Source organism: Falco biarmicus, chromosome 12 (assembly GCF_023638135.1).
Source record: "Falco biarmicus isolate bFalBia1 chromosome 12, bFalBia1.pri, whole genome shotgun sequence".
In the NCBI taxonomy this organism is placed as follows: Eukaryota; Metazoa; Chordata; class Aves; order Falconiformes; family Falconidae; genus Falco; species Falco biarmicus.
This window is the reverse complement of record NC_079299.1, coordinates 29748024-29771421: the sequence shown is the minus strand read 5'-3', so window position 1 is coordinate 29771421 and position 23398 is coordinate 29748024. Positions and strand designations below refer to the sequence as shown.

General features: G+C 49.5%; 1 protein-coding gene across 8 annotated transcripts in view; it reads right to left on the bottom strand.

The window, feature by feature from the left end:
• Positions 1–23398, bottom strand: part of BCL11A (BCL11 transcription factor A) — a 75091-nt gene that overhangs the window by 9497 nt on the left and 42196 nt on the right. For 7 of the 8 annotated variants that reach the window (XM_056356837.1, XM_056356835.1, XM_056356833.1 and 4 more), the window contains exon 3: positions 1–1677. This exon is cut by the window's left edge. In XM_056356837.1, coding sequence (XP_056212812.1) covers positions 1–1677 — 1677 coding nt within the window. The remainder of the gene's footprint in view (positions 1678–23398) is intronic. The other variant, XM_056356836.1, reaches the window with a different exon arrangement.

Genomic DNA, 23398 nt, shown 5'->3' with positions numbered 1-23398 from the left:
CACTAATATGGGGCGTGCTCCCTCCGCTTCCCGTGCCGCTGCGGCCTGAGATCCCTCCGTCCAGCTCGCCCGGCGGCGTGGAGAAGCGCAGGCTGCCATTCTCCGAGGAGTGCTCGGAGGAGGAGGCGAAGGGCGATTGTCGGGAGTCGCCGAAGCTGAGGAAGGGGTCCTTCAGCTGCCGGGAGGCGGCGTAGCCCGCCAGCCACTGGGAGTAAACGTTCTCGGTGTTGGGCATGGCGGCGGCCGGCAGGTCGAACTCCTTCTCCAGCTTGATGCGTTTGGAGAAGGGGCTCAGGGAGCTGGGGCTACCCAGCAGCAGCTTTTTGGACAGGCCTCCCGAGGCGGACTCCCCCGGGGAGCAGCCCCGGCCGTTGACAGCCCCCTCGTCAATGCGGTCAGACTCGCCGGCCACCGAGTCTTCGTCGCAAGTGTCCCTGTGCACCTCGGGCTCGGGGAGGTGGCCCCGCTTGTGTTTCTCCCCCAGGACCTGGTGGAAGGCCTCGCTGAAGTGCTGCATGGAGCTCAAGACCATGCCCTGCATGACGTCCGGCATCGACCGGCTCTCCTCGCCAGCCCGCGAGTTGTTCTCGTGGTGGCGGGCCGCCTCCAGGCTCATCCCGAAGCCGTAGTCCGGCCGGTCACTCTCGTTCAAGTCCTCCTCCTCTTCTTCCTCCTCCTCCTCCTCCTCCTCCTCCTCTTCCTCCTCTTCCTCATCCCCATTCTCGGGGATCATGTTGGGGTCATTCTCGCTCTTGAACTTGGCCACCACGGACTTGAGAGCGCTGCTGGCGCTGCCCACCAGGTCGCTGGTGCCTGGCTCAGGGGAGCTGGCGGTGGAGAGCCCGTCATCCGACTTCACCGTCATGGGGGAGGACTTGTGCATGTGGGTCTTCATGTGGCGCTTCAGCTTGCTGGCCTGCGTGCAGGCGTGGTCACAGAGGTTGCACTTGTAGGGCTTCTCCCCGGTGTGGCTCCGGCGGTGGACCACCAAGTTGCTCTGAAACTTGAAGGTCTTCCCGCAGAACTCGCAGGACTTGGACTTCATGGGCGGCTGGGAGGGAGGAGGAGCGGACTGCAGAGGAGGAAGGGGCGGTGTGGCCAGGAACGGGGGCTTGCTGCCGGGCTGGAAGGGCTGCAGCAACCTTTGCATAGGGCTGGGCCGGCTCGGGGACAAGGGTGGGCTGGAGGTGTTGCCGGCCAGCTCCCGCAGCCTCCGGGAGAAATCCATAGCGGGGGGCTCCATCGCCATGGGGTTCAGTCGCAGCACCCTGTCAAAGGCACTAGGGTGATGGGTGGCCAGAGCCATTTCTTCCGCACCCAGGCGCTCAATGCGATGCGGATCCAAATGGTGCCTCGGGGGAGGGCTAAAGAGGGGCGGCGTGGGTGGGAAACGCCCTTCTCCCAGCCCCGACGCCTCCCTCGAGACCGAGCCGGGTATTCTGAGCAGGTTAAAAGGGTTATTGTCTGCAATGTGAATCCCGTGGAGAGGTGGCTGGGAAGGGCACTCTGCACCTAGTCCTGTTGGGATACCAACCCGTGGCGTCAGGGGGCTGCCGTGCTCGCTTTCTAAGTAGATCCGTAAGCCGTGCGTGTTCTGTGCGTGCTGCAAGAGGAACCAGGCGCTGTTGAAAGGCTGTTTACAAGTCGTACACGTGTAGCTGCTGGGCTCATCTTTACCTGCAAAATAACACAACAAGCAGCGTCAATCTCCGGCCGTCCGCCGGCGGGCGAGAGCTCGCCTCCCCGCCCAAGCTCCGCTCCTCCAGGAGGCTCAGCTGGGAGCTGGGGAAGGGACGGCCCAGCTCGGCTGCAGGCAGGGGACAGGGGACGGGAGGAGGCGAGGGGCGCGACGGGGAGCTCCAAACCCACCCGAAGCACGCCCGCCTCCTCCCACCGTCCCCAGCCCTGGGTTCAAAAGCGAACCCTGGCAGGTAACTGCAGCAAAAAAGATGCTAAAAAAAAATAAATAAAAAAAATAGAGAGATGTTAAAGTCAGTCGATGCCAGCTACAACTCCACAGACTTTTTGCTGCAAGAGGCTGCTAATATTTGGACTGGGGAGTAGATACATAGATAGATAGATAAATGCAAAATAAATATATCCCCTTCTGAAAAGCACTCCAGGAAAGCAGGTACATCGGATCAAAGGAGCAACCCAAAGCATCACAACTGCTAGCAAGCTCATCACCAGATTATTAGCCTACTCCTTATTTTGAAAGACTAACAACGTGCACAAAATCAGGCAGTTATCTCCTGCTCCTTAGCTGAGATTTGGCTCTGGGGCAAAAGAAAGAAAAAAAAAGGAGAGAAAAAAAAAGAAAAGGAGAAAGAGAAAAAAAAGATTAAATGAAACGGCACATGGGACAGGGAGAGGGGAAGGCAGGGAGAGCAGCAGCTCCGCCAGAAAAAGAGCTGGAAGGTGGCCAGGAGGCCTGGCCGAGCGCCCTGCCGGAGCCACATTATTTCTCTTGCACTGAAAAGAAGCTGAGGACGGTAAATGCCACTTTGGCAAGTAGCAAGCTAACTCTATTTCGTGATAATTTATTTTTGGAGATAACACGGACATTATAAAAGAGCAACCAACTAATAAATAACTAAACAAAAAGCCAGCTAATAATGACAGCCGAAAGCAGCCCCTTCTAATATATGGCAAAACAAGGGGGATGGATAACTTTTTGAGGGCCGCCCACGAGAAAAGAGTGGCGTGAGATATGGCAAAGGTGAGTGCGCTTTTATCCATCACTGCAATTTTGAGAATAATTCTCTTCCACCCCCATATGGATGTTTTTTGCTAAATGCTGATAAACTGAAACCTAAGCTACAAGGAGAATAAAAATTCATTTCCAGCCCTGCCCAGCAGTTCTCACAGAGTTTCTGTTTAGTGATATTTAAAAAAATAAACATGATCTTGAGGTTTGCTGAGGAATAAACCAGGAGCCCTCCAAGGGCATCAGTGCCTGGGGTGATACCTGCCTGCGCCACGCACTCCTGCCCTGACCCAACATTTACATTACAAGGTATCTGCTCCATAGGCACCACTCCTGGGTAAACATCTTTCCGTGCTGCACTGCGAGTTGCCCCCATTAGGTTTCCCCTATTTGCCTAATATGAAGAAAAGGGAAAGAAAAAACAAATGAGGCAGATTTGGAAAGAAAACGTCGCTTCATCTGTACCCGTCTTGTTTCCCATCTCACTGGGAGGAGGGGAGGAAAAGCTTCGCACAGGCGTTTTCCTTCTCGGGCGAGCCGAAGGATGATGCGGGGATACCAGAGGCAGGCAGGCAGCCCGAAGCGCTGGCTGTAGTGCCCCGCCGCAGCTCTCCTCCCTGCCTCCCGGCTCTGTGGTTATTCTACGTTTGGCCCGAGAAGCTGAATCGGGCAAGTAAAACAAGACTCTATCATCTACAGCAGGCATTTAACACTTTAATCACTTTAAAAGCCCTTGGAATAATATTTAACATTTCATCCTGAAGCCGGCATCGGAATATAATGCGCTGCAGTGTTTAGGATGTGCCAGGCATGCGAGCGCAGATAAACACTTAAATCTGCTGAAATTAGAGGGAAATTCAATTGGACTTGCACATTCCTATGCTCATTTATGAGCTTGGAAAAAAATCTTAAATGGGAAAATTTCATCTTGCTTCACCGTAATGAAGTGCAAGTTTTTAACACCACGGTAGGAGCTAACAATGTAACGCTACCTCGCCTCTCTACCTTATAGATCAGGTCAGAGAAAATAGCATTTTATCTTATAATGAGGATACAACATCGAGTGTTCGCTACCACATTTTAGTATTCCCATCAACTAGATATTCTAGATCATAAGGGCAGCTCGTGTAATCATAATGTCAATGAGAAGGGCTGTTACAACTGAGACTAAAGATTACATGGAAAAAGCTGCTTTGAAACTGGTAATTATTACCAGTCCACTAATAGCAAATGATGCATTACAGTTTCACCGTATAATCTGTATTTCACTCAGCTCCTGCCAGTACAGCCTTATTATATTACAGCTCTCACAAATTCTAAATTCCTAAACTACAGTCATCAATAAACGTGTTACTTGCCATAATTTGCGAAATTACTTTGTTCATAACATCTTCGACTGTTATAAAGACCGGAATTGATTTCCTGCATGGCAAAATTAGGGCTACATTGATTTAGTGGAGTGTAAAATGTAATATTATTCTTCATTTGCTTGCCTGAAAAACAAGTTTTCAATTCACCATCCACGTTTGGTAATCAAGATAATAATTTAAATTTAAAATCATGTTTATGTACAAAACTTCCCTAAACAACCCACCATTTCCAAGGGAGCAATGTAAAACCAGGCAATAAAATAAAGCAGCGAAACAGTTAAAATCCACCAGCCATTTGCCTCCACCCCCTGCTTTGAAGAGAAGCGATTTCTAATTTGTCTATTAGTGCTTGATTAATTATGAAGGCTATTGACTGACCATATCACCACCTAGAGATACGTTCCAGTCTGATGCAGCCTTGCCAAACTGCAAGAAATACGGCACTAACCCACGTGTTGCCGGCCAACAGCGAGACAGGTCTTTAGCCCGCTACAGCAACCCCTGCTTTTTGGAAGGGTACTCGCCTTTCCTTCCTCCTGTCCCACCACCATCGCCACCATCGTGTTTGGGTCCCCCAAAAGCCAGCCAGGACTGTAGGAGCCGAAGGCTGTTGATCCGCTGATGTCTCCTAGCTATGGGCCACCCTCTGCGTCCACACGGCCTTCCCAGCTAAAGCATCTGGGCAAGACCACGGGCAAGCAAGGAAAGCACAGCAGGGAGGTGCAGTAGCTGGTGCTGGTCAAGGACGGAGCTGAAGAAGGTCCCACAGGGCTCTTCACGCCTCATCGTCCACCGGGGCAATGTGATGGGATGCGTTATCCAAAGCAGCATTGCAATGCCATCGGGCCTTCGGGCCGATTTCCAGGAGGCTAACAGGAATCCCCTAGATCGAGATGCGAGGCGGGTCACCGTTGAACCAGCCCTCCTCAGGCACTGACAGCGGGGCTGGAGCTCACATCCCAAGCTGCTTCACACTGAGGAATTTAAGGCAGAACGGGAGCATCAGCTCTCGCTCTCTGACCCTTCCTGCAGTATGTGTCGCTCACTTGTCCCACACCATGACCAACACAATGTCTTTGGGTAAAACACAATATCCTCCAGCCCTGCAAACGGTCTTTAGGGCAAAGCATGAAATCCCAGTGCAAACCATTCAAACCAGCGCAGAAGACACAAGAGAGCACCCACTGCTTGCCACCGCAGACAGTTCCCCCAAGTAGCCACAATCACAGACAGGTAACTGGGGTCCACCTGAATTTCTCTGGTTCTAATCTCTACGTGTTCTCTTTTTCTCTTGAGGGTTTGGGGTTTTTTTCTGGTTGATACACTGGAAAGCCCTTTGGTACGCAATGTGCCCCGCACACACCCCCCCAAGTGTACTTGCGCACCCAGAAATCAAGGCACACTTCAAAATGTAGTTATTTTTCCATCCTGAAGTCACCCCTCCAACCTCTCCCACTACTCAAGGACCAGCCTAGCCCTTCTCACCCCGGCATCAGGCTGGGAAAGAGTTGGTTTCCCTCTAAGCCTCCCACAGAGCTGCTGCCTTCTGGGTACCGCACCCCGGCTCTGTAAGCACGGCCCCGATTCCGCTCTTCTAGCCAAGGACCATGGCAGGCTGCAGCCAACCGTGCTCTCAACACACCCTGCTTGACGATCTGTCCAGACACCCCGTAAATCCAGCCCTGTTGCTCTTCAGCCGTCCACCCACCTTTGCTTTATCCACAACACTGATCAACCGCAACTGCGTATTCATTTCTAAATCACCGACAAAGTGCAACCCACCGCTGCGGCTCCCAGCAGCCCCCGCTGACCTCTCCCATCCACCAACACTTCTCCAGCTAAGCCCCCACGTTCCCAAACCCGTCAGCAGGCTCTGAATTGCCCGTGCTAGTGGTACCGCCCGGTGCTCGCTGTTCCTATACGCAACGCCACACAGTGCCGCACGCAGCGCCTTGCTGAGTCTATTCCATCTACATTTATCAACCAAAGTTGTCATCTGGAAGAATGAAATCAGGTTTATTTGACAAAAATCTATATTCCATAAATTTAAGTTGAGTGGCATGAATTATATTTCTGTCCTTTAATTCTTTATCAATTGAATCTTATATTGGCTTTTCATTATTTTGCCCAGAAGAGATAGGCAAAGTGTTGCCAACTCTCCCACAGTTACCCTGACCAGCTCCTGACGGCATTTCCCCAGTCCGTAAGCTTCATTAAAAACCAGCATCATGTGTCAACTCTTCAGGGATTCTTGGGTGCAAGCTGTCAGGACCTTTTCATTTAAAAAACATTTTATCTCCATTGGACCTTCTACAAAATCCTCCCTGGCTACTAATGAGCTAGAAAAAACATCACCCACCTATGATACAGAAACATAACACTGATGCTTTCCAGGCCTACAGCAGAAATATTTATTAAAAATTTCTACCTCACTCCTTCCATCCATCACTACCAGGGTGTCTCTTTTCCCCAGGAAGAACTCTCCCTGAGAAACTCTCCTCTTCTCCCCATCAGTGTCACACATGAGTCTTCCTCGGCACCTTCAGCTCCCCTGACCGGTTCTCTACCCACCATGGTTCCTCACTGTGATTAATTGCTATCTATTTTCCATTTTTTTAATTGTCACATATTGATTTTTTTAATATCTAATTGCTGTTCTCATCTCACCACTGAAGCGGGTGAAGTGGGTTTTGGATTTGGGCCAAAGTTGCCCTCTCCTTCCTGGACAGCTCATCAACTCTTTACAAATAGCTTCCAATTGCCATTCACATTTTCGCGTGTACGTTTTTCCTCCCAGTCAATTATACTGCTCATTTTCTTCATATTTGGGAAATTACCCCTTTAGGAAAATGACATGGGGATACCACGTACCAAATACAAACGTGGGGCCAGTATGAAACCTGACGGGTCTCACCCAGCGAAGTCTCACCTACCGTCACGTATTTACTCCTTTTCTACACCTTGGCCAGCAAAGGACTAGCGACAGGGCACAGCATTTCACTACAGCACAAATGTTTAGTGTTTCTCAAGTTACTGGCTCCTGCCTTAAAAAAAAAAGCAGCAGAACAGCTCTTGCCTGCCATGCCCCCAAAAGAAGTGATTTAACCAGTGACACAGGAGTGACAGATTTAGCTTCTGATCCGAAAAATGTTAGCAAATGAGTGGGATGGATATTGGCATTTGAGTGCCTTTAAGGGCAGTTGGCACAATTACTCAGTAAAATATGAAGAGATGGCTGCTTTCAGCATTAAGGGGCTTTTTTCATATTTAAAAAAAAAAAAAAAAAAAAGCTGGCTCTTCTGTACTGCGCTCACAGATAACACCCAGTGCACTGAAAGGCAGAATATAGCTGGCTCTGAGCAAGACCCACAGCCACGTCCACAGCCACCAGCAGCAAAGCCAGACAAGATGCTGGGGAGAAGACCAGCTGGGAGGAGAAGCTGTCAGCTAGATGCCACTGCTGGGAGGGAAAAAAAAATAATTCTGGAGCGAGGCATGCAAGTTCAGGCATTGCCAAGTGAGTAATGGAATAATCTGCACGAGTGTGCCAATGTGCTTTGGAAGAGCTTGCTTCGTTTCTCAAAAGTCAGGGCTGGATCCAGGAAAGCTGCTCACCGGACACACCGGCACTTTACAGAAGTGCTGAAACACCACATGCAGCATCCTCTCGGTGTCCCTACCCGAAACAGGCAGCCCCGCAGTAGCACAGGACGGTGTCGGGGAAGGACCACCACATTAAGGAGCAAGATATTCGTGTAACATGTATTATACTACAGGGCATGGCAGTGGCTGCACACAAACACGCCGTATTAGAGACACCCCACTTTTCCTGGTGTTTTCACAAACTGAACGGCGGCGTAAGCCAACGGTGTTCTCAAGGATTACATTCACAGCTGCACATTTACGCCCCTGGAGAAAGCCCTGCGGCAGAGATCTCCGAGCAGACCAGGATCTGGCCCTCACTGCCTGGATGGTCCAGCCCTTGTTCCCAGCAGCATCTCGCCACAAGCCAGCATCACCAGCCCTGGTGGCTTAGCTCCTGTGTTCTCCTGCACCTTCCCCAAAACACCCCAAAAGCCAAGGTGTCTTTACTGGGCTACTGCACCTACAGGGCACGTACACACCTTTTGCTATCAAACTGCAGAGAACAAGTTAAAAGTGGCCTGAACACCTGCAACCCGCGGTGCTACTCTCTCCTCTGCTTGCCACCAATTATCAGAGGAACACCCTGAGCCAAACCCAGGAACTTCTTTATTCAGCTCTAATGTCAACTGACTGCTTGATTTTTGGACTGATAAATTTGGAGTTGTTATGGTATTTAAAGGGGGGAAGAAAAAAAATTGAATTAATTGTTACCACTTGTACTTGATTCAGTTCTTCTCCATCTGGCTTGTCAAATAACTCTTTTTTCCCCCTCTCTCTCTCTCTCTTACTCCCTCAGAAATCCGTACTGTTGAAATTCCTTTCAACTGAAAACTAGAGAAGTGAAACAGTTGGGACACGGGAAGCATCGCAGGGCCGGGAGATCAGTGGGTCCACTCCACGCCTGCAGCAGCCCACTTCTCCCTTGGTAAGAAATAGCTGCTTTGTCGTGACTCACCTTTTCCTGGTAGTCAGCAGCATCAGTTTAGATGCGGAACTGTAACTGTCCAAACATACTCTTTCCTTCTTGCACTAATTCTTCCTCCTGATTCTCCAGATTGCATAAGGCACGTTATTAACCTGGTCCGTCATTAACCAACTATAAGTAGCTGTTAGCACTGTTAGCATCAGCATTGTCGCTGTTGTTGTCATAATAATTACAATAATAATAAATAACAGCAGTAGCTGCATTTATGTACAACAGGGTACTTTCTCTCTAATCTTTTCTCTTTATGATTGGATGAACTGGATTCAGAAACACTAAAAGGACAACGTCCCCAAAACTCTTTAGGAAACGACACAGCATTGCTTGTGAAATGAGAAGCACCACTGCTGTTGTGCATTTGAAAAATAAAGGTCTGCAGATCAAGTCCACATTGTTTATGAATAGGCCTGATGGTGGGTCCTGGGACCAGCTTAGTTGTGAAAATGCCAAAAATCTAGAAGATGTTTTGCTTTGTGGGACCTTCACACCCCCATCTGCCATCTTTACCAGCCTTTCCTTATCTATGGCTTCTTGATAAAAGACTTACTGATAGACCTGAAAATAATTATTTTTCCCTCAAAGTCAAACTCCCTGAAATAATTTTAATAAAAGTGGCAGAAAGTTTCCTAAACCGAGTATCAATAATGCTATTTTTTCATTACACCCCCTCTTAAAAGCCCTTATTTTAAAGAAGAACGGGGCCAAAATGCTAACACCACGATCCAAACTTCAAACAGAAACCCAAGCAAAAGCAACAATAAAAATAAAGCTACAGCTGGCATTACCTTGCCATTCAAATATTTAGACTGGTGTTAGGAACTTCAGGAATTCACCTTTTTCTCCCAAAGCCAAGTTTTCATTGGGTTTTGCAGCACTGCTCAGGTTTCCACAGAACAGTTTTTTGGGCCCCAGGAAAGAGTGAGTGGGATGCGATGGAAAGAGGGAGGCCAGTTTCTCCCTGCAGAAGAGCAAAGGTGCAGCATCCTCGCGGGGGACACAGGCGAGAGCAGGAGGAGCTCCATCCACAGCCCGGCGGCCAGGCTCCTCAGAACCCTGAGCAGTATCTGGCCCTTGCAGAAGTGCATGCTTCATGGAAGACCATAGGTTGCAGCCTCAACGTATTTTCTGTATTTGCTTATTCTTCTAGGCAGAACCAAACCCGTAACACCTAGATTTTCCCCACAGAAGAATATTTCATTAACAACAAGCAATAAAATGGATGGGAGGCGTGGGGTGCTGGGGTCCCATCGGAGCATGCCAGCACTGCCAGGCATACCGGCCTGACCACAATGTCTGTCACCATTTTCAAGGCAATTATGATTTGGCCACCAGGAAAACCTGCTTCGAGCTCCAACTTGGCAAGTAAGGTATCAGGCTACGACTGATTTTGTGCTTTTTGAAAACTTAAGGGGGGTGGAAATCTGTTGCGTCTTAATTAGCAAGGAACAGAAGAAACCTGCCATCAGAAAATAATGCTGTGCTTGAAATCTGGCTTTGAATGAAGTTTTAAAAAGAAAGCCCTCAAGCAAAGAAGACCTGATCACGCACATGTATGCACCCTACACACTAACACTACAGGGATGGAGAAAGGGATGGAGAAATAGAGGCGATGCAGACTGCAGCATCACATGGGTAGCAGCTCCACTAGCTTCAAACACCAGTGGTGGGACCTAAAGGGCAAACTACATGGTGTTGTCAGCCCCACAGGAGGAACTCCTCGCTGATACCATCTCATTTCTCCAAAAATACCATTAGCAAAGTAACCACGTCCCAGGCACACAGGCTTCCCCACCCACCTCTCCTGGACTGCCTCTCCTGGCTGCAGGCCCAGGGTTTGTAACTCAAGGGACTCAAACATGAGTGGCATCGCTGGGATGACACCTGCTAAATCAGCTCCTCTGGACCTGCCTGGCACCAGGTATGTCCCCTGCTGGAAGGTCCACCTGGGCTCTGACCCAGCAAGGACCAAGCCTCATCTAAGCACCGCCCCGTAAAGAGCATCAAAGCCCTTTCCAAAGCCCAACCTGACAATCCAGCAAACTGACACCTTGCCCTAATGGTCTGTCATTATGTGTTTACCCAGTGGCTGCTGGGGACAATCAAGTCAACAATTCACTTCTAAAATGCAGTGTTGCAATTACACAGCTACAGAGAGCTTCCAAAACATTTTATTCGTTCTCATACGCCTATGTGATTAATTATTTCCTTTTCTACAGTTTTCTTCCTTGCTGGTGGCATCTGAAGAAAAGGCAGAGTACGCTTCAAAAGGTTTCTTGCAAAGGAGAGAAAGGAGATGCCCTAGCATGACATCTCAGGTCACCCCTGCCAGCGTGGGGCGACACGCAGCATGAAACCCCCGAGCCCTGGCAGAGGCTGCCGATGGGGTGCTTATCCCAGTTTATATCGCAGCTTCGGCCTTGCAGCCGGTACCCAGCATGGGCGAGTGTGCATCATGGATGCTGCTCTGCAATGCACTGTACACAAGCAGATCTCTTACATACAGAGAGAATCTCAGACCCAACGCCAGGCTGCTGCTTTCCTGAGAAGGGCTCACCAGCTAATGCTTGGTGACCCGATTAGCACTGTGGGACCTCGCTGGAGGACACAGCAGCTCTACCGCACAAGGCACTCCTGGAGAGACTGAGGCACGCTGGTGTTTTGAAATCGCTGGGAGCCCTCTTCCAGGGAGAAATGGGGGCCAGCACCTTCCCACTGCGGCTCACCACCAAGCACATAGCTGCCAGGGCATGGCCAGGCAGTCAAGTCTCCTTATCACCTGTGGGTTTGCTTTATTTTTGCTGCATTTCAAATATTAGCATCTCTGTTTGACGTGCCTGGCTCCGTAAAGCACATACACTTAAAGCATCGTCTTGCAGAGATGTGGTGGTCCCTGCAAGTCCCCGTTGGCCCCTTTCACCAGCCAGGCACTGCCAAGGTCCCTTCTCCATCCTACAGCATCCCTGCTCCCACACATGCTGGGCATGGTTTTAGTGGAGCCAAAAAGCCCCAGTCCTCAGCCAAGTGATGGGCTTGGGGACGCTTTCCTCAAGAGCCTTATTCCACCTTTTCCTTCCCAAAATTGATCCTCTTCAGTCTCTCCTCCTTCCCAGCCTTCCCCTTTGGCTTGCTTTCCTCTTGCTTTCAAATTAATGATATTTAGCTAGCAGCAAACCATCCTGACAAAGTGGGTCAGGGGAACTGCAGGTCCCCCCAAGCGACACCTCCATCTGCAAATCATCTGCCAGGAAGGCAAAGGTTTATTCTGTCCCTGAACAAGTTCAATGTCACCACAGAGTTGCAAGCACAGCAAGTGCTGAACCAGATCCTACGACGTTTAGTTTCATAACTTGCGCAAGCGAGTATTAGTAGAATCGATAATATATGTATTTTCCCCTCCCTGCTTTGCAAATAGGACCAAAAGGTGTCGTAAAGTTGTCCAGTCTCCTCCAGTTTTATCCTGTCTCCTCTCCATCGCTGAGATATCCTTGAAGTTGAAAATGATATAATACTCCGAATATCTGGAGTTTGGAGGATGGAAGACTTGCAAGAATTGCTACAGCTTTATTGCGTTCTCGGGGCACCGAGAGTATTTACCATACATACATCAAGTCAAGGAATGCAAAAAGGGCATACAAAAATTTGGCGCTTCGAGCTCAGGAGTTTAAATTCCCAGGAAGGCAGATAAAAGAGTGATTTTCTTATTTATAGATTTGCAGATGAAATCCAACAAAACCAGTCATCCCCCCCACCCCTCCAAAAAAAAACCACCCAAAAGAAACCAAAAAAAAAAAAAACCAAACCACCAACTCCCTCCTTTTTGTCAGTAAGGTTGATTCAATTTCCAGGCTTGCAAGGTCTCCTCTCGCCGAGTATTACCCGACCCCAATAACACGCACTGTTCCAAGGTTAAGATCTGTTTCCTTACAATAATGCAGAAAGCTGTTGTTTCAGTCGCCGCTGCAGAATTCAGCTTTGAAGGACAGGTTAGTACCACACTACATTTAACTGGATTCAGTTCATCTGATTATACAGTGCCTTGCTTTCTGGAATATGTAATCATCTCTTTCTGATGACATTTTAAATATCCAACTAGACAAATAATTGCAGCAATAATTGATAGCTGAGTCAAGCTGGAAGATTATTGATTGGCACAGTACCCGCTGAAACAAATGTTCATCTTTCAAACATTACAGTGAGGATGCTTAAATCTAACTTTTGCTGATAAATGATAAAAATTTGATTTACTGATAAAACCACCGGAATAGAATATGCACTTTGGGTTTTGATTACCTTGTGAAATTTTTCGAAGAAAAATTAGGTAGCGGGATTTATATTCTATTTCATGTGAATAATTGCCAAGATATGGATAAGCCACTGAACATAAACACACACGGAGAAGTCTTAAAGAGTTGATGATTAACTCTTTACCTTCCTGAGTGGAATTTATCTGTTCCTAATCACTGCTTACATGGGATTTTATCCTACAGCCTTCCCAGGGATGCCTCGCATGGGTCTCATTACCGGCGACAGGAGTTACACGTTGGGAAAGATCCACCCCCACCACCCCCCCCCCCATCATTTTCCCAGCACCTCAAAGCCCTCAGTTGAAATGTGCATATTCTTACTCCGCTGTGAATGCAGCCGAAATGAGGGTTTGGTCTCATCTGCAATGGTGTAAATCAGGAGCACCAGCGCTCAAATCTGCAGCACTGCATAAAAGCAGCAGGAGGGAGGTCAAGATCAGGTGCATTCACAAACTGCATTCGCTGTCTTAAAGGGAGGAGGTTTTAAAGCTGAAATAGAACCACTTTTCAGCTGCTGTTACACAGGGGCCTGTTTAAACGTGGGTTTCCTTCTAATTATGAAATTCCGGACCCCGCAGCACTGCCTATATGTCAGGGGGAGAGAAAGGGGGAATTTCTGAAACTTACTGATTAGAAAGCAGAGCGAGCGGCCGCGGGAGAGGATTGCGTGTGGGGAAAGGCAAGCGATGAGCTGCCTAGTTAGGGCAGAGGAGCCGTCGCAAAGCAGAAGCCTGAAATTAAGGAAAAGCACCAGAATATTTGAGCAGGGAACAAAGAGCATAAATTCCAGAGTAAGAGATGAAAAAAGCACTGAAACGTTTTGAAACGGAGCCATTAGGAGCTGATTGAGTCTCAGAGCTACTGTTAAAAATCAGCCGCTTGTTAGATGCAGCGATCAGCCGAGCCCTGACACTTAAGGCGTATGAGGGGGCTTGTCGAGCGGCTTCACTCTAATTTAGAGATCCTCAGTTAATTAGAAAGCCCTCAGATTTTCTGCAAATGCGGGTCGCTATCGACAGCTCATGCTTTTGATGCTTTCTGGGTGACAGTTGCCGGACTGACCTTCCTGGTGCTGGCACGGCTGCCCAGACCCTTACCGTGTCAGGGAATTCAATCACCACCACCAGCGCCGGTGGGAAGCTACAAGTAAGGTTACTCCACTCCTACACGCCATTTCCTCCTCTGAAATGATCCCTCATGAAATCTGCATTTGCTTAATGCTATAAATAGCTCCAGCTTTGAATTAGTAGTAGTATTATTTTTTTCCCCTGCCGAATGGATGTCACAGCCAGCCCAGGACTCCGGAGAGTTTATCGACAGCAGCGCCAGCAGAGCTTGGGAGAAGTGCTTTGCGGCGGACGACCTGCTCACACTGAACCCACAGCCGTGATGGTGGGACAGAAACGTCCCTTTGAGATGCTCGTTTCCCCAATACCTATGGCAGGCAGCAGTGGCTGCAGGGAACAGAGTCCCTGGCCAGGGGACAGCACTGCCCAAGCTCCCATGGGCACCCAGCACGTACATCCCACGGGGATGCCTTTCCCAGCTGCGAGCAAGGTCTGGTGATGCTCTCCGAGCAGAAACCACTGATAATATGTAATACAGGGCAAATACTGACACCGGCGAGCATCAAAAAAAAAAGAGGCTTGTTTGGAAATGCAAGGAAATGAGTGGAAGTTACAGTGACAACCCAAAGGCAAGATGACAGACCTGCAGTCACACAGGGAGTTGGCGGCAGACACTAGAAAATTAACTCTCAGGAACAGTCTAGCATTGGCAGGGAAATGAATGAGATGATCTAAGAGATATTTTCCACCTCTAATAGGATTTGATGATGATTTTGCATAGGCTTTTGTGCTAGCCTGGCTTTTGATAAAGGCATGGTGTCTCTTTTCAACCCACATGCAAGGGAGAGATTAATAAGTTGCAAACTCGGCCCACCTCAGCTATAAATGGTTCCTGTGCCTATAGGGGGAAAAAAGCCAAGCTATGACTGGAAAAAAAAAAAACAACCCACAGTGAACTGAGTGCAGTTAGTGCTTTTACACCCCAATCTTCAGTTATTAAGAGATTTAGAAAGGAGAGAAAAATTCTCCTCCAGCATCCAAAAAAGCATCAATTTCGTAGCCAGACAGGGTAGCAATGCACAGACTATGGCCAGGTTAGGAGCACCAGACCAAGACCCTTCCAAGGAGAGCCCCACTGGGGGCTGTGGGATGCAACAGGAGATGAGAATGGCTCCAGCACATCTGGCAGGTCACCCTTCCCCCATGCAGACGGGGGCAGAGCCACTGGCAGGTGAGGATGGCCCTCATTTGGGAAGACCTGGTGTGGAGACTTTTGCCCGCTCAGGGCCTCGGACTGGCGGAGGATAAGACCAGAGGACTAGTCTCAGAGGATGGATTAAGATAGTACTGATGGTAGAGAAGAAAATGGAAACAAGAGTCATTTTTAAGCGTACAAAACAGATTGCAGAGAATCCCATCTTTTAGCAAGATAAGCATTTTCCTACAGGAAAATGCAATTAGATGTTGTAACTGCTAGCACTTAGATACCAGTAACAGACAGCGATAAAAAAACCCTAAGCCCACCTGATTAAGTGAATAATCTTCTGCACAGACTACATGGTCATATCATGATACCCTTTCTTGGGACAAATGCTCCCTTACTCCACGGGTTGTTCCGCTGTTATTTTTCAGCAGGAAGATCTGGGGATGCAGGCCCTGCTTTTTAGCATCACTAAGACTAAACTCTGAGCCTTGCTGTTGCCTCACCCTTGCGCTGGGCCAGATGAAGGTGGCTGCCATTCAGAAGAGAGCCACTCTCAGGCTCTTCATCCATGAATCTTCCTTTTCTGGCTCTTCACCCACTTACTTTGACGATACACCGGATAAGGGGGCTGGGACCTCCATCACTCATCTGCTTACGCTAGCCAAAGTCAGCCTACATATGCTGCTGTACATGCTGGTGCACAGGAGGACACAGGGCACACTGTGACCTGCCAGCAGCACCTCTACATCCACGCAGCCAGGACAACACGCCAGGCAGCCGCGGGCTGGTCCCTGCCGGCGTTGCTTCCCTTGCTGCCAACATACAGTCTCCCACAGGGCAGCTCTGCTTTTTGGGAAAACCAGACCACGGGGCCAAAGATGAGCAACCAGATACATCCCCGCATGCCTGACCACAGCCTTCTGTTTGCAGCAAGTGTTTCAGGTTCAGGGCTGCCGTTATTTGCACTGCAGCCAGGTCTGGCAGCCGCCACAGGGGACCAGAGCCCCTCAGAGCACGGCCCTGCACCCAGAGATAACGAAACGACAGTTCCTGCTCCCAGAGCTGGCAATTATCATCATCGCTATTATAACCTGACAAGAGGGGCTGCCAGTTTAAATAGGCCACTGCTTCGACGCCAACGCTTCCCACTCCTCGGGCTTAGGAGTGCTGAATATTTCAGCAGGTAAACGGCAGAAGTCACAGCCCTCCCATTTGTTGCCACATCTCCTAGCACTTCTGAAAAACCACAGCGGTGCATTCACGGTTGGAGTAAAAGAGATTGGCTTCACATCATGTTTTAGCGATAATACAGTAAAAGAGCAATAACGTTAAAAACAATTAACACCAAGATGCTGCAATTAATCGCACCTTAAGTCCGAGGAGCTCAGTCGGCATGCTTTGCAAACGGCCGTTAATGCCACAAAGGCTGTACAGGGAGTGGAAGCGCTGCCTGCGATCCCACAGAGGCATTTTCCAGCCGCTTACCTCCAGGTCTGCAATTTCTCAGGGATGGGAGCACGTCCAACAAGCACCGGCGAGCACATGGCTCATACCTGCCACCTCCAGCACCTCCACCAGCCTGCCTGTGCCTGACCCCCCATGTTCCCCAAAAAGGGTGCTGGATGCTGTGGTGATGGGCAGCAGCTCCGTAGAAGATGTAAAAGTCCTTGAGTCATCACTTTACCTGAAGGTGTTATCAGAAAACACCCTGTCTGGGGGCAGGCTGGGAGATGGCCGTATATAAGGCAGGTCTGAAATTGCCATCAGCTTCACCTCGATCTTTTTCCGATGTCCTTGGCCATCCAGTTAAGATCTGACAGCATTTAAAGATGACAGTGCTTGAGGTAATGGGACAATGCCGTAACAGGATTACAGGAAATGTGAAAGAAAGGACATACGTACGTAATGTCATTTAGGTAATGTCATCTATGAACAGGTTTTGCTGCGATTTTTGCTGACAAAGAAGTCAGTCTCACTTATACAATTCCTTGTAAACTCTGTTATTGCCATAAATTAGTTGACTTCCTCCTGAAAGCTTTTTAGACACGTCATCGCAAATATTTTTTCCAATTTTCTTGGTAATCTGAGGTAGGGTATCCTTGCGGGGGGGGAGGGAAGCGACACAAACCAGCACGAGGCAGCGAGCGGGGCGAGGCAGCGGGATCGAAGGACTCCCCGCCTGCCCTCCCAACCTAGCTGCAGCACCCGGACTTTGTAAGATCCTCCCAATTGATTTCCACCCAGCTATTTCCCCGCGTCCTTTTTCCATCAGTATTCCCTTTCAGTCCCACCGCAGCTGCCCCCAAAACAGCTTCCTCAGTGTGCCCCACCAGAAGTGCTGCATGCGTGCCAAGCAACTGACCGCAAACAAAAGCTTGTTTGACCAACGCTTGTTCCGAAACAAAACCCTGGCTGGAGAAGGAAATCCCGCAAAGGAGGGGGGATTGATGCTAGGACAATTCGGAAGGCGAGCCCAGGCGTGCTCACCCCCAGGGACTGGCATTCTCGCCAGACAATGGTGTCTGGCCTCCCCATTCACTGCCCGCCTTGCACTACCCCCCAAAAAAAAAATCCCCCTAAAAGCCATGTTTACTATGTAGTCTGATAAGCGGGGGAGATGCCATTAAATTGAGCTCACAACCATCTCGCGTGCTGCCCGCAGCATCTCAGGGACAGAGGATGGACAATAGAAGAAGTTTCTAAAGGACTTGGCGAAGGGTTTCTGGAGCTAAACTTATTGCTAGGAAATACTGGGATGAGTTGATTCCGTCTACGTTGAGTAGTTAAAATTAACAGCCGAGGGGGTGGCTGTGAGGTCCCCACTTGCTACCCTTTCTTGGGGAATGTTTACTCCTTCGGAGCAAAATGTTTTTTTCAAACTCCTCATCCTCGCCTTAGATGACTCCTTCCACTTAGCCTGGCAAAAGCAGCTGTTACAACAAAACCAAGCCTTTGCCCCCCCACATCTGCCTGCCATTGGCATGTGAAGTTACCGATTAAAGGAAACACCCTCCCTGGGCATGCAGCCCCCTCCCTCGATAAGTACGGTTGGAAACCACAGGAGTTGCACAGGCCAGCTCACGTGCTGCACGCCAGCCTGACCATCTTATCCGTTAATAAACAGACGTTCAGGTCTTCGTCACATTGAGCAACATTGACATCTGCCCGTTTAGGCAACGCGCTGGGCAGCAGCTGGGTTTGCAGCCGGGTGGCCGGCGGGATTTGCTGTAGGATCCCTGCAGGCTTTCCTGGGGGCAGGGTCCCACCGTCTGTCCACTCGGGTTTGTGTTAATGATGGAAGGTGCTTGTAATAAACAAAGCTATGTTAAAATTCCTCACAAAGTTATGACATTCAGCCCTTGAACGGCACGTCCTAGACCAGCCATCACCGAGCTGTCCCCAGGAGTGTGCCTCACCACCCACTACGCCAGGTAGAGACGGAGAAACCAGCCGAAGCAGCTCCAGTCCTTCCCCCTGCACCCACACGGCGGTCACCATCTAAGGAGAAGAAAAGCTTTTGCTGTGATTAAAGGCAATTTTCTAAAGCGCATTTCCCATTTCAGTGCCAAGGCCTCTCACAGTGTTTAACACATACACGTACATTTGCAAGCACGTACACATATTCCTACCCCGCGGATCCACCTGCGCAGGTGTGTGATAAGGTATCTGTGAGATACAAGTACACAGGGCCAAGCCACAAAACTGAGATGTAGATTTGGGTACTGTTCAGAGTGCCAATGCGACAGCCCCGATCCCAGGGCAAATTGCCAGTCCCCTGCTTTCAGAGTAGGATGTGCCCCTCTGGACACTGCCTACCTGCCAGTTTTGCTGCTGTCTGAGCTTCCAGCTCTACAGAGATACGACCACCACCCAGCTTCCCCAGGGCTGAGAGACAGCCTTGGAGGATCCTGAAGTGGAAGCCGAGGTGTAGGACCTGTACCCTTGCAGCGGTTCCCGAAGCACCTGCAGCTCCCTGCCCACTTCAGCAGGACGCATGGGTGACCAGCATCAGACCCGTGCAGGCTGTAACCAGCTGCAGTGCTGCAATCACAGCCCCTGTGCACGCGCCCTGTGCTACACAACCCCACGTTTTTAAGCAGTTCTAAGCAGTTGTGCACCTACTTCCCCATCTTCTCTAAAGTCAGGCTTTGAAAAGCCCTCCAGACTGGTGTGTCCCTACAGTCACCACCTGGCACTCAAGATGAGGATGTCCTGCGCCACTGCGCCCACCCAGAGAGGGACAGAGTTACTGCTACTACAGGAAACAGCAAGGGGGACAGATGACTACTTCAAAACCTGCCCACCCCAGCCACGCTGCCTGTGAGACACCCAACAACCCTGATCCACAGAGCTACACTATACATGGAGCAATACACTACACAGACCTTTTCTTTTTCTTTTTGTGAAATTAATAATGCCATCTTAAACTTGCCCTTAGCACTTACTGTTTCCATCTGCCTCCTCTGAAGCTGGGATGCTGCAGTCGTGGAGCACATCCCTGCTGGAAGCTAAGAGAGAGGCTGCCAGGGAAACACGTGCAGACCCTCCTGAGCCAATTAGCCATTTCTGAGTGTAGCCCCACTACTTCCAGAAAACCAGCCCCAACCATTCCTGCCCCAGCAAAGCCTCTCTGAGCACAACGCTGCCCTGCAATAGCTTGAACAACTCTGCACAGAGGGAGGGGAGCGACCCCATCCCATCCACTGCAGCTACACACAGCAGGAATTCACATCTCATGGCCAAATGAGACGATTTTGACAAAACGTGTGTAGGTGAAAATTCAGGAATGGAGTTATTCCTGTTAGAACATGGTCAGAAAAACAGGGTGCATGCCCTCGTTATCTGGCTAACCACATTGCTGCGCTGTGCCTGGTCTGGCCAGCTGGGCGAGCAGGGATGCTGCAGTGCTGGGTGCTGCAGGGGTAGGGCCAACACAGCAGTCCCAGCGAATCAACCAGCCACCACGGAAAATCTGGCTTTAGTCCCTACCGGGAGCATCAGGAGGCGACTTCTCCCTCCCTGACACACTCGACCCTTTCCTTGTGTCTGGCACATGTGTCCAAGCCAGTGCGTCTGCAGCAGCAGAGGGGAGCGCTGCAGCTGGGGATGTGGATGAAACAGCCTTGTGGCTCTGCTCTCGCTATACAGCAGCGGGTCCCAGGTGATGGGCTGCCACAGAGGACAGACGCTGCTCGCTGCTACCTGACATAAAAGGCTGCTGGAGCACTGGCTGCTGAACCTGACATCTCAGACGCTGCTCCAGGAGGCCAGAGCCGAGGCAAACACAACTCATTTATAAATTATATATCACGTGGGTTTTCTTGTTGTTTTTATTGTTGTTTTGTTGTTTTTTTAATTTAAATACTATTAGGCAGAAATTCGGCAGCAATTTGCTTTGTTTCTTTGATCATGGGATTGCTACTCTTCTTTCCCTGGGGAAAAACATGCCCTAAAAACAAACAAATGCTGCACTGGAAGTAACAAGCCCACTCTTTTGAAACCTCTGGAGATACACTCACAGCTGTTGGAAGATACAAGTTCACCCCTAAAAACCAAAATTATCCTGAACTGTGATGCTGAAGGACACCAGGAGGCCCGCAGCAGCCCCAGACTCCGGTTTCACATCCTTACAAGCATTTTCCAAATTCCTAATCTAACAAATAAGCGTGCAACAGGACACACAACCACCATCAGCATGTGAAAACATGGGGCTTTCTCTGCCAGGGCTGAGGCAGCGACTGATGTGCTTCAACCCTGCTTCGGGACAGCACTTCTTCCCCGTTGGGGCTTTCAATCCATTCAGATAACTGCTGGAAGCCTCCAGCCTTCCCTACCACTGACTCCAACTCTTGTTGCTTTTGTAGGGCTGGAACGGTCCCCTTGGCCTCCTGGCAGCAAGCGGTGTGAACCCTGCCTGCACGTATTTGATCTCAAGTGGGACTGACGTCCCTTTTTCAAGGTTCATCCTAGAGTGCCAGTTGGATCCCATTATCCATGGCTCCAAGAAAGCTTTAAGAAAACCGCAGCTGCAGTGTGAATGGCCATCAAGCCATACAAGTCGGCAACACTGGGCTACCTACCTATGCAAATATTTGGGCTAACTTCCAGCAGAAAAGGCACAAGATGACTTCTCTTCTACACCTACTCCAAATCCATTTACATCTGGCTCTGCACTCCACCTGCACATAAGCCACCCCAGTCTCCTAAATCCTTCTTTTGGGTGATGACTGTCATTTTCCTATACAGGGCCTGATGGGATGTTCAGTCAATAGGAAGCCACCCACCATCGGCTGCAGACTTTGGGTCAAACCCTCTGTGAGTGACCCAGGGGAGGAACAGCATGCCAGGATAAGGTGGGAATGTGCAGGCTGGCATTAGAACATGCCTCTCAAATGCAGGGGGTTACCCCTCCACCACCCTTCACAGGTGGCCCTGAGCTTGTTCAGCCCACAACCTCACTCTGTGGCTGCTCTGAGTCAGCCCTGTGCCACATGATTGCATACGTTCGGTGCTGAGCCTGAACTAATATAGCCAGGCTCTCTGCGGGGCTTATCAGCTCAGGCTGGGTGCTGCACAGGCTCAGCACCAACCCGGTCCTGGCTGGGTGATGGCGCAGGTCCAGCCAGCTCTGAGCACAAGCAGAGCTTGCTTGCATCCGCTGGCAAAATGTATGCAAGCTGTAAGAAGTACGCCTCGGAAACCCTGGAAATCTGACAGCTTTTTGTGTTGTAATAATGCAATTCAAAAGACTATCGGGATTGTATAAATATTTGTACAGACACTTATCGTTGTAGCAGTCAGATACTCGGTCCCCTGAATCAGCTGATCTGCTTCAAGTCCTCGCCTCCGTTTGCAGAAGTCTGCTAACCAAAACTGTGCAACCCCAACGTAGCCATCTACACAGTGAAACATAAAAGCCTCTGTTTATGCAAACAGCCTCCATCCTCTACCCTCCCTACTTGCTGGGTGGCTGTCAGCAAAATAAAATAAAAAGTGGGATCGGATTCCCAGCCTGCTAAAAGAACACAAGCAGGATGTACATTTTAGCCAATGAATTAATTAATTATTATTAATGCAATGAATGCTCACTAGGAAATGTTTGTACTTTGCCACTGTAATTAAATATTCTCACTCATGCAGCTCTCAGCCTTCAGAAATTAGGACTGCATTTTGTAGTCTTTTTTTTTTTTAATAAGAAAATACTTTCACACTGAATTTTTCATTTTCTGCTGGCACGGAAAGGCAGGAGAAGGTCTCTTAATATTCATGCCCATTTTCCTTTCTAAACAGTTACAAATACCTTTTTTCAGTGGCATATACAGTTTTCGGAATGAAAAGTCCTCTGTCATCTTTTCTCCAGTACAAGCTTGATCTTGACGAATGAAGCAGACCCCATCACCCTTCCCCGTGTGAGTGGGTGCCTTGCTCTGCACTTACACTGCTTCTATTTCCATCCCTGTGACCTAGACCACCGGCTTCTTGATGAGTAGGTACCTATGCAAGGCAGCTCTCATCCAGACCAATGGGAAAACTCGTTCAGGGAAGGGCTCGCCCGCAGCACAAGGACTGCAATGCCTAACCCTAATGAAGGACCAGTTTCTAATCCCTTTACTCGAGGTCCGTTTGCTTCAGCCAGCTGCTCATGAAAGAAAAGGCAGCAGAAGCCAGCCCCCTGCCTCCATGAAATGGGTCAAAGACAAAAGACACATAGGGTTATTACTAATTTGGTAGGAAAGCACCCAACACATAACATAATTCCACCACTAGATTTTATCACTTTTACTCATAATGAGCAAATACCAGGGAATCACTGAGGAGAGGGCTTCCCACCTGCTCAGAAGGAAACCGGACCCAGCTCCTACATGCTGGAGCCACCAGCAGAGCCACCGCCAGAGCTGTGCAGCCCCAGCTCCCCACCTGGGTAATTAGCCACCAGACCAGGTGAACTTCACCTGCCTCACCCTTCCCAGAAAATAAAAAGTACCACAGCTCAGGTTCAGGGATTTCATTTTAATCTTCTCTTTACCCTCAGATGGACACGCGCAATCGCTCCGTTTTGCCATCCCCAGCCATCGCTGATTTAGCTAATGCTCCGTTCCAGCAGGAAACATCTTAACTC